The 15025-nt window shown below is 41.0% G+C and overlaps 1 protein-coding gene across 1 annotated transcript; it reads left to right on the plus strand.

Moving 5' to 3' along the window:
• The first annotated feature begins 3756 nt into the window (after positions 1-3756).
• Positions 3757-14338, plus strand: gnb5b (guanine nucleotide binding protein (G protein), beta 5b). The gene is given in 13 exon segments (XM_061068522.1): positions 3757-3882; positions 6024-6135; positions 7423-7480; positions 7482-7557; positions 7739-7780; positions 9042-9118; positions 9449-9581; positions 11586-11729; positions 12020-12111; positions 12408-12456; positions 12825-12921; positions 13305-13471; positions 14289-14338. Coding segments are annotated over 13 exon segments (1185 nt in total). The 3' UTR covers positions 14301-14338.
• The last annotated feature ends 687 nt before the right edge of the window (positions 14339-15025 follow it).

A 15025-nucleotide genomic window follows, 5' to 3' on the forward strand; every position in this document is an offset into this window, starting at 1 on the left:
CATTTAAAAACCCAGCATGGACCTTATCTCCATGTGGCAAAAGATCACGTCCTGGTCCCCCACGGTAAGCCCGCCCCTGGGGGCCAAATCCTGACAACTCAATTGGCTGGAGGGCCACACTGACCCCTGACCCCTCCTCCCAGGGGGGAGTCACCTGAGACATGACTTAAAAGGGCTGAACTCACAGACTTCTCTCTCTCTTCACTCAGATGCCCAAGCGACAACAGAACCCCTCCGGGGTTCTACTAGTTAACTCGGTATTTTTAAGAGACTCCCTTTGTCCTCCTCTTTTTCCACGCTGCTCAAGTTGTCTTCTGACCTCAAGAGGTCTAACCACACGACTCAGTAACTAAGGAGGCGATTAGACATCGAAACAGGAAATTGCTCGCTGGACGATCTCAGACTGTTTCCTTATCCACACGGACTTTACTTTATTCTTTCTCCACACGATCTACAACGGCTACAAGCAGCCGAACGTCCCTGTGAGGCAGCACGATCTCCGCTGCTGCAGAAGAAGACCAAGCTTCATCCCGTCACGGAGCATGACTGATCCGCTCCGGTCCGGCCCAGCTGCGGTGCTCACGGGAGCTCGCCTGAGAGGCCAAGACATTGTTCACTGGACTTCCGGGAGATTCGCGCCGAGGCGCAGGCAACCCACGAAATCACGGTCACAGTAAGAGGCTTATGTTGTCTGGGCAGATGTTAGTTTTAATATGTAGCGTGTTGATTTAATACTTGAGTGTATTTTGTTGATGGAACCTCCGTGTTCCATTGTTTTAGCCGGCCACTACTCCGAGCCGCTACTTCCGGTTTCCGGTTGGATCGCAATGTTTTGTGTTGCAGTAAATAGGGCCGCGAGAAGCGCCTCCGCCCGCACTGTTAACGTCTGTGTGAGTTTGCAGTGATTTCACCGATCAGAACCTCGGCCCACAACGCTCGCTTGAGGGCTGAGGGGTGAATCACTGTTAACTCATCTCAGACGTATTTTTAAGAGCTTCTTTGGACTCTCCTTACATGTTTTCTCATGTTCTCTCTCTCTCTCTCTCTCTCTCTCCTTCTAAACCGACCTATACACACTCCTGACCTGTATTTATAATACAGGTCATGTCACATAGTTAAATCTATGCTTAGAGAGGCTGAACACATCTGGAAACCATTCGGCCCCAAAGCCAAGCAGAGATAAGAATTCTCTTTGTCTAAAATTTCCTTTGTGTAATTCATGTGACGACCACCAGTGTGCGCTCCGGCCACATGGTGTCATTAACATATTCTCCATTTTGGATAACGTTAAGTTAAACCCACCATTTTGAGTCTATTATTGCCACGCCTCCGCTCTCTCTCTCCTCCCATCCTGGCTCTAAATTCATAACGGCTCCGCCATCTTGTTTTGTAGTCAATCCGCCATTTTGAGAGTTTTTAGGCCTTGATTCCACGAATCATGATCGGCCTCCATCTTAGATGTGATGTCACTACGCGTCATCGCCACCCCCCTTCTTTTTCTCTCTCTCGCACACACACACACACACACACACACACACACACACACACACACACACACACACACACACACACACATTGATAGACACAGACAGACACACACACACACAGAGACACATAGATGGACCAGAGGTTACATGCGTGTTCTAAATTGTGATAAGCTGCTGTTGTTATCTTTGAAATATGGGAGTTTGTTAAGATGATGAATCATTAAATAACACTAACTTTATTTCACACACACACACATAGACACACACACACAGAGAGACACTTTGACACAGACACACACACACATAGAGACAGACAGACATACATAGGTAGACCGCAGGTTGTCCATGTATTTTCTGAATTGTGATAAGTGCTGCTGCTGTGTTTACCTTTGAAATATTGGAGCTTGTTAAAATGATAAATCATTGAATAACATTATAACTTTATTTCCCCTTTTTAATAAATACTTTTGTAATTAAAGTATCTGTAGTCTGTGATTATTTGTGCATATGTATGTGATTGCAGCTGGATTATGATCGCCTGTGCTCGAACTTAGAAGCCTTCACTGTTTATTAAGTAATCGTTAATATTAAAATATTGACATTATTAATTTGACATTTATCATTATGAGACTGATAATTATAGCTTGACATCGTTGGTCCCTGGTAACCAGGGTGGTGCCCCCCTTTCTCAATTATTAATATAGATAGTATTATTCTTAAATTGATAATTTTATTGTTTTAGACTAATTATTTTCATTATTCTTGGTTGATAACCTTATCATTGTTAATTGACAGCTTGTACTTTCTAATTGATAATTCCTATTTTCTCATTAGTGGTTTTATTGTTATTTGATTACTGATCATCTTCAATTAATAATTTAATTATTTTTGATAGATAATTTTTATTATTTTAATAATCCTATTTCATGATTATTAATAATTAGCCAACGTCAAGTCTACTCCTATTGCACAACAGAGGTTAAACAATGAAATGAATATTGCAGCATGCAGCTAAAGGATTTTCACTACATTTTAAATGAAGAAGGAGCAGTGGATCAGGCTGTGAGTGTTAACCCCTCCAGGCCGTGCAGGTAATGCAGCAGTGATGGATGAAGCATGGAGTAAAAGCAGAGCAGAGTCACAGCTTAAAGACTTTACTAAGAAGCTTACAGTTCCCTCTCTGTCCCTCGCTGACAATCCTCTTCACTGGAAATATCCGCTGAGATCTCCAGCGACAAATACCTGCAATACAGAGGGAAAAAAGTTCTGTAAGGTAAGATTTATCTTTCAACTTGTATCAGCCCTTATTGTTTAAGTTATGTTTAAGGGAGTGCAGGATTTAGTATATTAATGTTGGTGTATTTTGTGTTCACATGTAGGTTTGGGTTATTTAGTAAGTTGTGTAAATGTTACTTAAGAGTTTACAGTGTATGAACTTAAGACAAATATTACATTTTAGTTAAAAACCTGTATTTTATAGGTATAGTTTTAAGTAATTGCTTCAACTGAACGTGATAAGTTCACTCATGAGCATAATATCAGGATCATATCTGTTTGTGAGCTTAATAATACCAGTCCAATGCATTCTCACTTTTAAGTCAAATGTCTAATATGATTCTATAATATCACATGATCCTTTTCTACATCCCACACACTGGATAGTACATGAAGAGAAATGTAATAATAAACATCGTTCCTAATCAGGTTGTAGGTTTTTTTAGAAAGTGTTGTCTACACTTACTGTACCTGTGTATTATGACATCAGTGTGTGTTGTTAATAATATTGATTATTATTTACAACTAAGACACAACTTACAGGCTCAAATATCCACATGTGCAGTGGTGATGGTTTGTGTAGTAAATGACTGGTGTCAGTGGGAAAGTGCAAAGTGCTCATCATCACTGTGTGTTCCCAGTTCCCAGAATAGCTGTGCTGCACTTCTGTCCTCTGGAGCTCAAGAGAAGGATCAGGCTGGAGTAGATTACTGACTGCTTAACCCCGAGACCACACACACATGCGCACACACACACATACACACACATGTCTCATATTAATGTAGGCATATTCTTGTCTCCTTCATCGTCTCCTTGAATCGTCTCCTTCATCGTCTCCTCTCTCCCCAACATCCCGAATTCTATTTTTTACTTTGTGTTGACAGAAGAGCCCCAATCAAGACAATGATGTCTCCGGCCTGTTGTCGGGCAGAATGAATTGATTTCCGTGTGTTTGTGTATTGCACTCCAGTTGTGTTGGTGATCACCTGCAGTCATGTGTGACCAGACGTTCGTGGCCATCACGTTTGGCCCCTGCGACAGCTGCGGGAAAACCAATCCTCTGATGAACATCTACATCAAGACTGAGGCCATCAACTACTGCTCCTTCTGTGTGGAAGTGGTGAGTAATGGTTTCAGTTTCTCGCCACTAAACAGCTGAACATGTGCATAGAAATAGTGTTGATCTGAGGAGTCCCAGCAGTAAGCTAAGGTCTCACACCAGCTGATGATACAGAGTCTCAGCTTGAACAGGATCACGCTTACACTTTGTACAACATCTCTTTGGAGCAGCTATGTTCATTTATCTTGAAATACACACACACACACACACACACACACACACACACACACACACACACACAGGCAGTCATGAGCACACAGAATAGATAGAGAGGTGCATGACAGTGGGACTGGTCCTAATCTGCGGCTCCTTGTCATCAGCTCAGCAGACACCTCAGTGCAGAGTGTTCAGTGTGAGCGACCCCAGCAAACAGCAACAACACTTTGACATCATAAGATGAAGAGTGACTGGATTCATAAATAATGGAAAGTTGATGTGGGTCTGAGAAAAACACTGAAACTTGTATTGAAAGAAATGAGAGGTTCTTATTGGCACATATGAAGTTGTACAACATATCCAGTCACTGTCATGTTGCCTTTTAGATTCAGTAATTATATCAGATATTATATTTATACCTGGGGGACAATTAGCCAATCAAAAGTAATGCTACTGTGGTTTAGCTGATGAAATTATCCCAACATGCTTAATTGATGCTCAACACTTTTGGCTATGTATCTGCATTAATAATGCAAATACGAATACTTACTACTACTACCAATAATAATAATAATGCAAGAGCAATGACATGAATTCTAAAGAATATTAAGTCTGACATTTCAATTAGAAATATAAAAGTTACTTTTAAGTAAGGCTGTCAAATATATGTAGTAAAGTAGAAAATACAATGGTTTTCTCTGAAATGTGAATCAAAAAAAGCATAAAATGAAACAGACACACAATAATGTGTTCATCTTCTTCCTGTGCTTAGTTTCTCATGGGAATGAGCAGGTAATCCAATCCTTATTGTTAATGTAAGGGCGGTGTGGCCTAGGATGTAGAGTGGTTGGCGAGAAGGTTGGCGGTTCGATCCCCACTCTTCCCCATCTGCATGCTGAAGAGTCCTTGGCAAGATCCTCAACCTCTAAATTTGGCAGAACTTCAACCACCTATTCATTGCACAATATATTAAACTATGTACATTTAAAAAAATTAATAAAAAGATAAATAATTAAATTAAATGAATTGAATCCTGCACAGTCCACTTCTGTGCAGGATGTTTAAATTAAATTAAATTAAATTAAAAAAATAACAAAATAAATGAATTAAAGGAAAATAAATTAAAAGTACAATTTGACCACTTTCTAATTTTCTGCAAATGTTGGTAAGAATTTGAGCATGTTAAAGCCCTCAAAAAGCCAATTAATTTGCCTAAAAAAAAAACAATAATAATAATCCTTACAATTTCAATAGTCTGTCAGTGCCTGTCGTGTCAGCCCTAATTAAAAATATTAAAATATCCCTTATTGATAAAACATATATAAAATAATCCACAACAATAAATGAAAATGCAATGTTTGGCTCTGTTAATAAAGCACAGGACATATGTTTCCAGCTCAGTAAACATGATGGTTATGATTTACATGAGCGTTTAGGTTTCTATTGTTTTAGGTTAGTATTCCATATGAATACAATAAGTGTTCAAACCAACACTAAGTAAACTTCAGTGCTGTTCAGTGACAACTTGTGATGAGTGCTGGTGTTTAAAGTGTAAAGTGAGCACAGTCAGTGTGGAGGAGACTCAAGAGACTGAACTGGTCCCATCCCCGCTCCACTGTCCATGGGTCAGTGTGTGAGTGAGAGTGGGCGGGGCCAGCCCGGTGTGTGTGTGGGGGGGGGGGGAGCTGACAGCCCAGCCTCCGTGCGCTCCTCATCACCCGATGTGGCAGCATCAGAGTCGAGCTCGGCGACAAATGTGAAAAAACCTTTAACAGCAAACCTCCTCCTGTTCCTCCTCCTCTAACCGTGTCTCCTCCTCACTGCTCGGTGCTGTGGTGGTGGTGGTCTCTGCTGTGGTGGTGGTGGTCTCTGCTGCTGTGGTGGTGGTGGTCTCCTATACCCGGTGCTGTGGTGGTGGTGGTCTCTGCTGTGGTGGTGGTGGTCCACTCTCCCCGGTGCTTTGGTGGTGGTGGTCTCCTCCACAGATGGCCTGTCAGGGGCTCCTGAAGGGGGAAACCCTGGCGTCTCTGAAGAAGGAGACTGACAGTCTGAAGAAGAAGCTGGAGGTGGAGCGAGGGAAACTGAACGACGTGGAGCGTGAGTGTGCACATCACAACTACAGAGCATACATGTACACACACTGATCTAACTACACACACTGATCTGATATAACTACAGTCACACACTGATCTTACTACACAAACTGATCTGATATAACTACACACACTGATCTGATATAACTACACACACTGATGTGATGTGTGTTTTTAGAGAAGCACAGTGGAGTGTGACAGGTGCCTAACAGAGTGATCACCCTCCTGTTTCCACTGTTAAACTGCTGTTCTCATAGTACAGTCAGCTGTGTGTTTACTGATGATGATGATGATGATGATGATGATGATGATGATGATGATGTGGACGTTATTTTGCCTTTTTGTTGTTATTTTAGCTTTGTGTGGTTGGTTTGTGTCTGTTTGTGGTTATTTTTGGTCTCTTTGTGGTTATATTATATCTCTATGTTGTAGTTTAGGTCTTTAGTTTTACATCTAATCATCTATGTGAGTGAAGTGTGAAGATATGATATAGTCACATTCAAAAACATCAACTTCTCCAATCAAACACTAAGTCAACAAATGTTCCTGTCATTTCAATGTCACTAGTTAAAGGGATAGTTCACCCAAAAATGTATATTCACTCATTATCTACTCACCACTATGCTAATGGAGGGGTGGGTGAAGTGTTTGAGTCCACAAGACACATCTGGAATCTCCGGGGTGAACAGTGTTGCAGACAATTCCAATAACATTGAACTAAATGGTGACCTCTTCAAAGGTTGAAAAACCACATAAAATGCCTCCACACTGCACCTGTGGTGTCATTCAAGACATTCAAGCTCCGGGAGGAAGATATCAGAGACATTTAAATTAGAAACATGGTGTAAATGATTTTGTTTCGAGTCAAATTTAAATGTTCGGTGAACTATCCCTTTTAAATTAAACAAATATTACTTGTGATATCAACGCTCAGACTCATTCGACAATAGATTTTTCTGAGTGAAGCTTGGTCTTAAATAATATGTCATTATGTGCAATAGTGAATCACAGAAACACCACAGTCATGATATTTGTGTGTGTGTATGTGTGTGTGTGTGTGTTTGTGTGTGTTTGTGTGTGTCCGTGTGTGTGTGTGTGTGTGTGTGTGTGTGTGTGTGTGTGTGTGTGTGTGTGTGTGTGTGTGTGTGTGTGTGTGTGTGTGTGTGTGTGTGTGTGTGTGTGTGTGTGTGTGTGTGTGTGTGTGTGTGTGTGTGTGTGTGTGTGTGTGTGTGTGTGTGTGTGTGTGTGTGTGTGTGTGTGTGTGTGTGTGTGTGTGTGTGTGTTACCTCAGTGCACCAGGTGGCTGAGAAGACGGAGGTGCTGGGGGCTCTCTCCATAAAGACCAGACGTCCTGAAGGGTCATGGGAACAAGGTGCTCTGTATGGACTGGTGCAAAGACAAACGCCGTCTTGTCAGCTCCTCACAGGTACACACACATGTACACACTTCACACGCATACACACATAACATACAGTATTTAAGGAGATATATAGTTTTACAGTCATACATATACAGTATATGTCAGACATGAGCGTATTTATAAAGTGTGAAGGTTTATCGGCTGTATTGTCTTTTTATGTTATGCTGATTTCCTTTCTCTTATCTAGGATGGAAAAGTGATTGTGTGGGATGCATTCACTCTTAATAAGGTGAGTAGATGTGTGTGTGTGGCAGTGGTGTGTTTGTGAGAGAGTGCGTTGGAATCCATTTCAGTAATAATGGATCATTAAAAAGGTTTTAGATTCTTTTGAAGAAAAATACTTTTTGGGTTGAAGCATCAAATGTGCAAAAAAATCCACGCATTAAAACATTTGGAGTTGTGTGTTACTTCGATGACGACGCCTCAAGAGTGGAGAAGCTAGAGGATATTCTGGTTATGGATTTTTACTATGGATACTTTCCCTTTAAAATGTTAATTTTCGAAAAATACAACTGGGAAATTTCATAATATTATATCACCGTTTCCCCTTCACATCACATTTCTCCATTGGTTCAGTCAATCTACATAGATGAGCTTTACTACACAGGAATACGAAATCAGAATTATCAACAAAACATGCAATCCATCCATTATTATCAATACTCTAAACAACAGCTCAATTTGATCTTTTTTACTGCAACTCTAAGTTTTATGTTCTCTGTTCATCTCCACAGAAGCTTGATTGGGTTTACTCCTCACTCATGTCATTTAATCAAAGGTTAAGTTTCATGTCCAACCCAAGAAGGAAACCCCTGAAAAGATACACATGCTAAACTGTTACTTCCACAGTCCTGTTTGACCCAACCTGCTTCTCTACTCTTACATATGGCTGAGATGGGTTCTAAGCTCCTGTTCTGCTCACCATATGTTCTGGTGTTGAGCAGGTGTGTGAGTCCTCCTCTGCCTCTGCGTTCCTCTGAGAGAGGGCGAGACCCACATGGAACTACGCCTTCAGAGATTATCTTCCCATCTGGGCCCTGTACCGACTGTGTGTGTCTGAGTGCACTTTCATGGAAGAGCAGATATAACCACACTGAACATATAATCCCTATTAATACTCAGCACATTTACTGCAGCTGTGTGTGAGCATGAGATGGTGTGTGCTTATTAAAATAATATACGTGTAGAATATACACCACATTCATGTTTTTCCTCTTTTTTCCATGCGTGTGTGTGTGTATGTGTTTGTGTGTGTGTGTGTGTGTGTGTGTGTGTGTGTGTGTGTGTGTGTGTGTGTGTGTGTGTGTGTGTGTGTGTGTGTGTGTGTGTGTGTGTGTGTGTGTGTGTGTGTGTGTGTGTGTGTGTGTGTGTGTGTGTGTGTGTGTGTGTGTGTGTGTGTGTGTGTGTGTGTGTGTGTGTGTGTGTGTGTGTGTGTGTGTGTGTGTGTGTGTGTGTGTGTGTGTGTGTGTGTGTGTGTGTGTGTGTTGCAGGAGCATGGGGTGACCCTGCCCTGTACGTGGGTACTGGCGTGTGCTTATGCTCCCTCAGGTTGTGCTGTGGCATGTGGGTGAGTACAAAGTTTTATTGTTCCTATAATCAAATGTCAGCAGCTTCACTCTTAAAGTTAAATAACATATTAGGAAAAGTTTCTATAATCTCTTCTCATCTAGTGTAACAGTTACATCAGAAATATAAATGTTAGACTTTTCTTTTTCAATAATGTTCAGCCTCAAACCTTTAAAAAAATGCTATAATTCAAACTCATGTTGCCTACGGTGCTTACTTCAAATTTAAACATCTGTAAGTGTGTAGTAAGTGTTCATGTGTATTGTTATTGCTGAACAGCATTGAATCAGATCATGTGTTTTGTTTGATTTATTGAATTTTCCTCCAAAAGTGGACTGGATAACAAGTGCTCGGTCATCCCGCTGTCAATGGACAAAAATGAGAACTTGGCTGCGAAGAAGAAGTCGGTCGCCATGCACACCAACTACGTGTCTGGCTGCACCTTCACCAACTCCGACATGCAGGTAGGTACCGGTGATGTCCTGTGTATGACCCGCTTGTAACCTTTTCCTATAAAGAGAAAATTCATCCACCTGTCCACTTGTTCTGGGCAAACAAGGATTTTGAAAAACACATTTTAAATTCACGAGATGATTGGATTTGGATCTGCACCTGATTGCTCACATTTATTCACATCAGTCAGTTTATCAAGATATTTTTTCATCAAGATCTATGAATTATTCTCTGAGAAATCAACAAAAATGTCAGAGTAGTTTTGACGTAAAATCTTCACAAGAGTAACTTAATGTGCACTCTCCTATGTGTGTAAAGTTTCAGCCACTAGATGTTTTCTTGTTGTTGTTGTTGTTGTTTCTGACTGTGCCTGAGACCCAAAGCAAAGAAGGCAGGTGGGGGACAGAATGAAAAGGTAAGTAGAGGACAGGAAGGAGGAGGAGAAGGGAGATGGATGACAGGGGTGAGGAGGGAGAAGAGGGAGCAGAGGGGGGGGGGGTGGTCCTCAATGCCCTGTGTATTCATGGACTCTGAGTGAGCTTTTATCAGGGAAAGAGAGGAGACCTGAGGCATGTAACACAAAGACACACTCATGGTTTTCTCTGTTTTTTATCTGTCACACTCGCACACTGCATGTCACACACAAAGACACAAGCATGCACATGAGCACACTGTCACGCTTACAACCTTTATACCATCAGAAAGAGCTCCGAGCACAAAGCTCCGGATCACGTGGGGAGCTGTTTACTATTCATTGTACGGCATGCGTTTATAAAAGACTCCACATTTGATACAAGCCTCAAAGTCTGCTAACAGGAGAGGTGTGCGTGTGTGCGTGTGTGTGTGTGTGTGTGTGTGTGTGTGTGTGTGTGTGTGTGTGTGTGTGTGTGTGTGTGTGTGTGTGTGTGTGTGTGTGTGTGTGTGTGTGTGTGTGTGTGTGTGTGTGTGTGTGTGTGTGTGTGTGTGTGTGTGTGTGTGTGTGTGTGTGTGTGTGTGTGTGTGTGTGTGTGTGTGTGGTACAGATATTACTCACACTATGGAGAACTAAATCGGTTAACACAGTCACATTATAAGGACAAAAAGCAAGTCCACATAACACAAATCATTACTTTAAAAGATGAAGACATGTTGGAAGATATGATTTAGGGCAAGGTTTAGGTCAGGGTTAAGTCTGGGCAAGTTTTAAGTTAGGTTTAGATTAAAGGGTTACTGATAATTGCATTCATGTTGAAAGTGCAGCTGGCTCTCAGTGCGGCAGGATGTGGTGTGTGTTGGTGCCTGAGGTCGTCCAGCAGGAGCTCTCTAATCCAGCAGCCAGCAGGGACCTCTGATGCCTGCATGTGTCTCTAAGTGCTCATAATCTGTTTTCATCAGGGGAAGCGCTGACATTTTGTCATTTTGTGTGTTGATGGATGACGTGCTGACCTTTTGAATCCACTGTGTGCATTGAATACCCAATTGTCTGGACAGTTTTCAGAGTTTTTTCTGAATATAGAGCAAGAAGCAGGGACCAAAAACTTTAAAGTGACCAACATTAATTAGATATGTGCTGGGGTGGTGCTTGTAATAACATATAAAAAAGTATATTTAACACAGACCCTTATTTATTTCCCTAAAATAGTTTATACCATTAATATATATATACTGTATTTATTTATAATCACCTTTTTTCACTGTTTTGTTTAGAAGCCTCCAGCATTACTCTTCATTTCCAGATCAACCTAGTTTGACCTTTAAGCTCACACACTGCAGAGTTTCCAGCAGAATATATTCAAATCTCTCGGTTATTTCCCGTCTGCCTCCGAGGCTGCCAGTGTTTGTTTATCACTTTTAAAGTTGTATGTTGGTGTCGACAGCTCCACCAGTAAATCAAACCTCTGTGTTTGGGTTATAAAAACAGGTGTTCATGTCTTTTTCTTTGGTGTGGAATGAGCTGCATAGTTACATTTTGGTTTGAATGTTTTGTGTGTGTGTTTTTTGTATCTGTTTTACATGCGTCTTTGTATGTGTGTTAGATGCTGACCTCCAGTGGTGACGGCACATGTGCCTTGTGGGATGTGGAGAGCGGGCAGCTGCTGCAGAGTTTCCATGGTCACACAGCTGATGTGTTGTCCCTGGACCTCGCCCCTTCTGAAACTGGAAACACTTTTGTGTCCGGGGTGAGAGAGAAAGAGAGAGATAGTGTGTGTTTGTGTGTGTGTGTGTGTGTGTGTGAGAGAGAGAGAGAGAGAGAGAGAGAGAGAGAGAGAGAGGGAGAGATATTTGCCTGTTTGTAAATCATTTGGTCATGGGGAAACCCAGAGCTCATGGAAAAGTGACATTTAGAAGAAACTCGCGTTTTAAGAAAAACGCTCTTCCCCTTCCCTCTTGTGTTTGTGTGCCCTTGTGTGCGTGTGCGTGTGCGTGTGTGTGTGCGTGTGCGTGTGCGTGTGCGTGTGTCTTTTATCAGGGCAGTGATAAGAAGGCCAACGTGTGGGACATGCGCTCTGGACAGAACATTCAGTCTTTTGAGACCCACGAGTCCGACATCAACTGTGTAAAGTGAGTTCAGTTCTGTCATGAAAACAAGAAGCTTCCATGATTTATCTTAATCTTTCATTTCTTTGACTGATTATACTCTGTATACATATTTTCATATTTGTATAATGATATGTTGATGCAGATGATAGTTTGCATTTTGCATTAGGCTCATGCAAATATTTTTTTTTATAAATTGCTCTCTGTAGAATACAAACTTATACTTTAAACAATATTTACCAACTAACTACAGATCATTAAAGTATCCTTCACATAGAGAGCTCAGTGGAGTAACCTGGACTCTAATTGTGTGTGTTCAGGTACTACCCCAGTGGAGATGCATTTGCTACTGCTTCTGACGATGCCACCGTGAGTCACATTACATGACCCATGATCTGTCATATCCATATTTAAACTGTACAAGATTGTTCAATTGAAATTCTCATTGCCTGTCTGATGAAAACTAACCAACTAACTAACTAACTAACAGGCTCAGGCTAAATCTGGTGTCATGGTGAAGTCAGGGATCTAAGTTTATAATTCATTTTTATAAGAATAAAACTGTTATCTCCACAGGTATGTTACCTCTGGCTGTGTAACACCTATCTGAAAGATGTTTCTTAGATACAAACCTCGACACTACATTATACACAGGTTAAACCAATTAGACCAACTAGAGGCTATTCACAGACTTGTCAAAGTACCACAACTATGTCCTGTGTGTTGTCGTTTCTCAGTGTCGTTTCTATGATCTCCGAGCTGACCGTGAAGTCGCTGTCTACCAGAAGGACAGCATCGTGTTCGGTGCTTCCACTGTGGACTTCTCTCTGAGTGGTGAGTGAGACGCGTTGCTCAAATCATTTGTGCTCAATACATGTGACTTCACTGGAGCAGCTCTGAAAATATTTCACACATTTTCTAAACAGAGAAAGAAGAAAAGACTTTCAGCTGCTTCTGTGACTTTGATTATCCTAAAAATGAATTTGAATTTGTTTAGATATCATCTGTTTGATCGATCATTCATTGATATGTATTGAATAAACTCAATCATTCCTCCGCATCTACCGGGGAAAAAAAATTCTAGGAACTCTTTTTGGACTTAATATTGATCCATTTGTAGTTATTACTTCCTGATTCCATCTGTAATTCCCCTAATTCCAAAATATTCCACTTCCTCTTTCATGTACTCTCTCATTCACGCTTCCTCTCATCCGCAGGTCGCCTGCTTTTCGCTGGTTATAACGACTACACCATCAATGTGTGGGACGTTCTGAAGGGAACTCGTCAGTCCATCCTGTTCGGCCACGAGAACCGTGTCAGCAGACTCAGATTGTCACCTGATGGCACCTCTCTCTGCTCGGCCTCATGGGACAACACCTTACGGGTGAGCACATGGTTTCCCCTCAGAGAATGACGTTAGCATTTAGCTGCTGATCATTTTTCCACATGTGATGCTGCTGGTCAATCTATAGGCCTGACACTGACACAATGCATGAATCTGTACAATATAAAATTCCTCTTGCCTCATCTATATAACAAAAAAGAATTCATTACAGTTTTTTTCATGTATAAATCATGTCATAACATCTTGATCTGGACCACAAAACATTTTTATTTCAATTATATTGGTTCAATCAATATGTTGAGTGTTACATCCACCAAGGATTTTGTGTTTTCCATTCTGTTTGGTCTGTTAGCAGGAGTACGCAAAATCAGCTGAGCCAATTTGATTGAAATGTGACAGAAGGGATTTGATGAGGGGTGGGGGGGTGGAGTGGATATAGGAATTATTTTACCTCGCTTCTTTTCAACATCATGAGATGAGACGTTTTTCAACTTTTTGTTAAGTTCTAAAGAATTGAAGCAGAGACAAATATCTATGAGAATGTGCAATTTGTTGGAGCTGGATTTGATTGAGGGGACTTTATGTGCCGTTCTAGTTTTTGACTTGGGTCGGGCTTCTTATCTGTGACGGGATGAAGCCTGAACTCTCAGAATTATGCAGGTCAAGTGTGGATTTATTAAATGTCTTTTTAAAAGTTAAATTAATTATAACAGCAGGAACAATCTGGTTAGTTGTGCTAGATCTTGTGTTGCTTTTCTAAAAAGTGTACGTTGAGATATTAATGGTTTTACTTTTACTTAACAAACCTAATTACAGCTGTACTCACAATATGTTTTCATTAATTTGTCCCGTGCAGATTTGGGCCTAGTGTTCGTACGACGGTTGTGATGGAGCAACGAGCAGCAGCGTTATGTGACCAACTCTGCAAATCCCTGCTGGACATCAACACCCAGAGAATGAGAATACGTTTCTCTATGATAACTGTTGTGTCGTTGTTCGTTTGATCAAACACCTCCTCGTGTTCAGATGTCTAATCTTTGTTATTGATAGCTTGATGACTGTATTATTAATTATGAGAGTTGTTGTTAATATAGTGGGAGATAATTGTCAGTGTAAAGAACTGAAACAAGCTGTAGAAGTCAGCTCTGCTGTGTAGACACACACACAGTGTAGCTGCTGATTGTCCTGTTCATTATACACACTCCTGTCAGAAGAGAACCACAACTATCCTGAATAATACTGTAATTCTGGTTTTACTGTTGTTGCTGCTGTCCCCATGATCCTAAAGAAGACAACATTAAGAATAGCTACTACTTTCTTATTTCAAAACTATTCAAACCTCAGCCGTTAATTTCTTGAAAATGTTCTTGTGAGAATAATAAAGACGATAAGTACTACTGATTTTTTTGTTGTTTTTTTCCTCTTGTTGCCAGACCAGGATTTAAGTCATATTTTGCTCTTTTTCTTGATGAGATATCAAGGAAACTTCTAACTACTGATGAAGGCCTACTGGTGCCTGTTGTAGAGAGCGGCTTTGGTAAAAACTGGGTTTATTTAACCTGAGGGAAAGGCTCGTCGTTCTGTTGAAACTGA

Source organism: Limanda limanda, chromosome 3 (genome assembly GCF_963576545.1).
Source record: "Limanda limanda chromosome 3, fLimLim1.1, whole genome shotgun sequence".
Lineage (NCBI taxonomy): Eukaryota > Metazoa > Chordata > Actinopteri > Pleuronectiformes > Pleuronectidae > Limanda > Limanda limanda.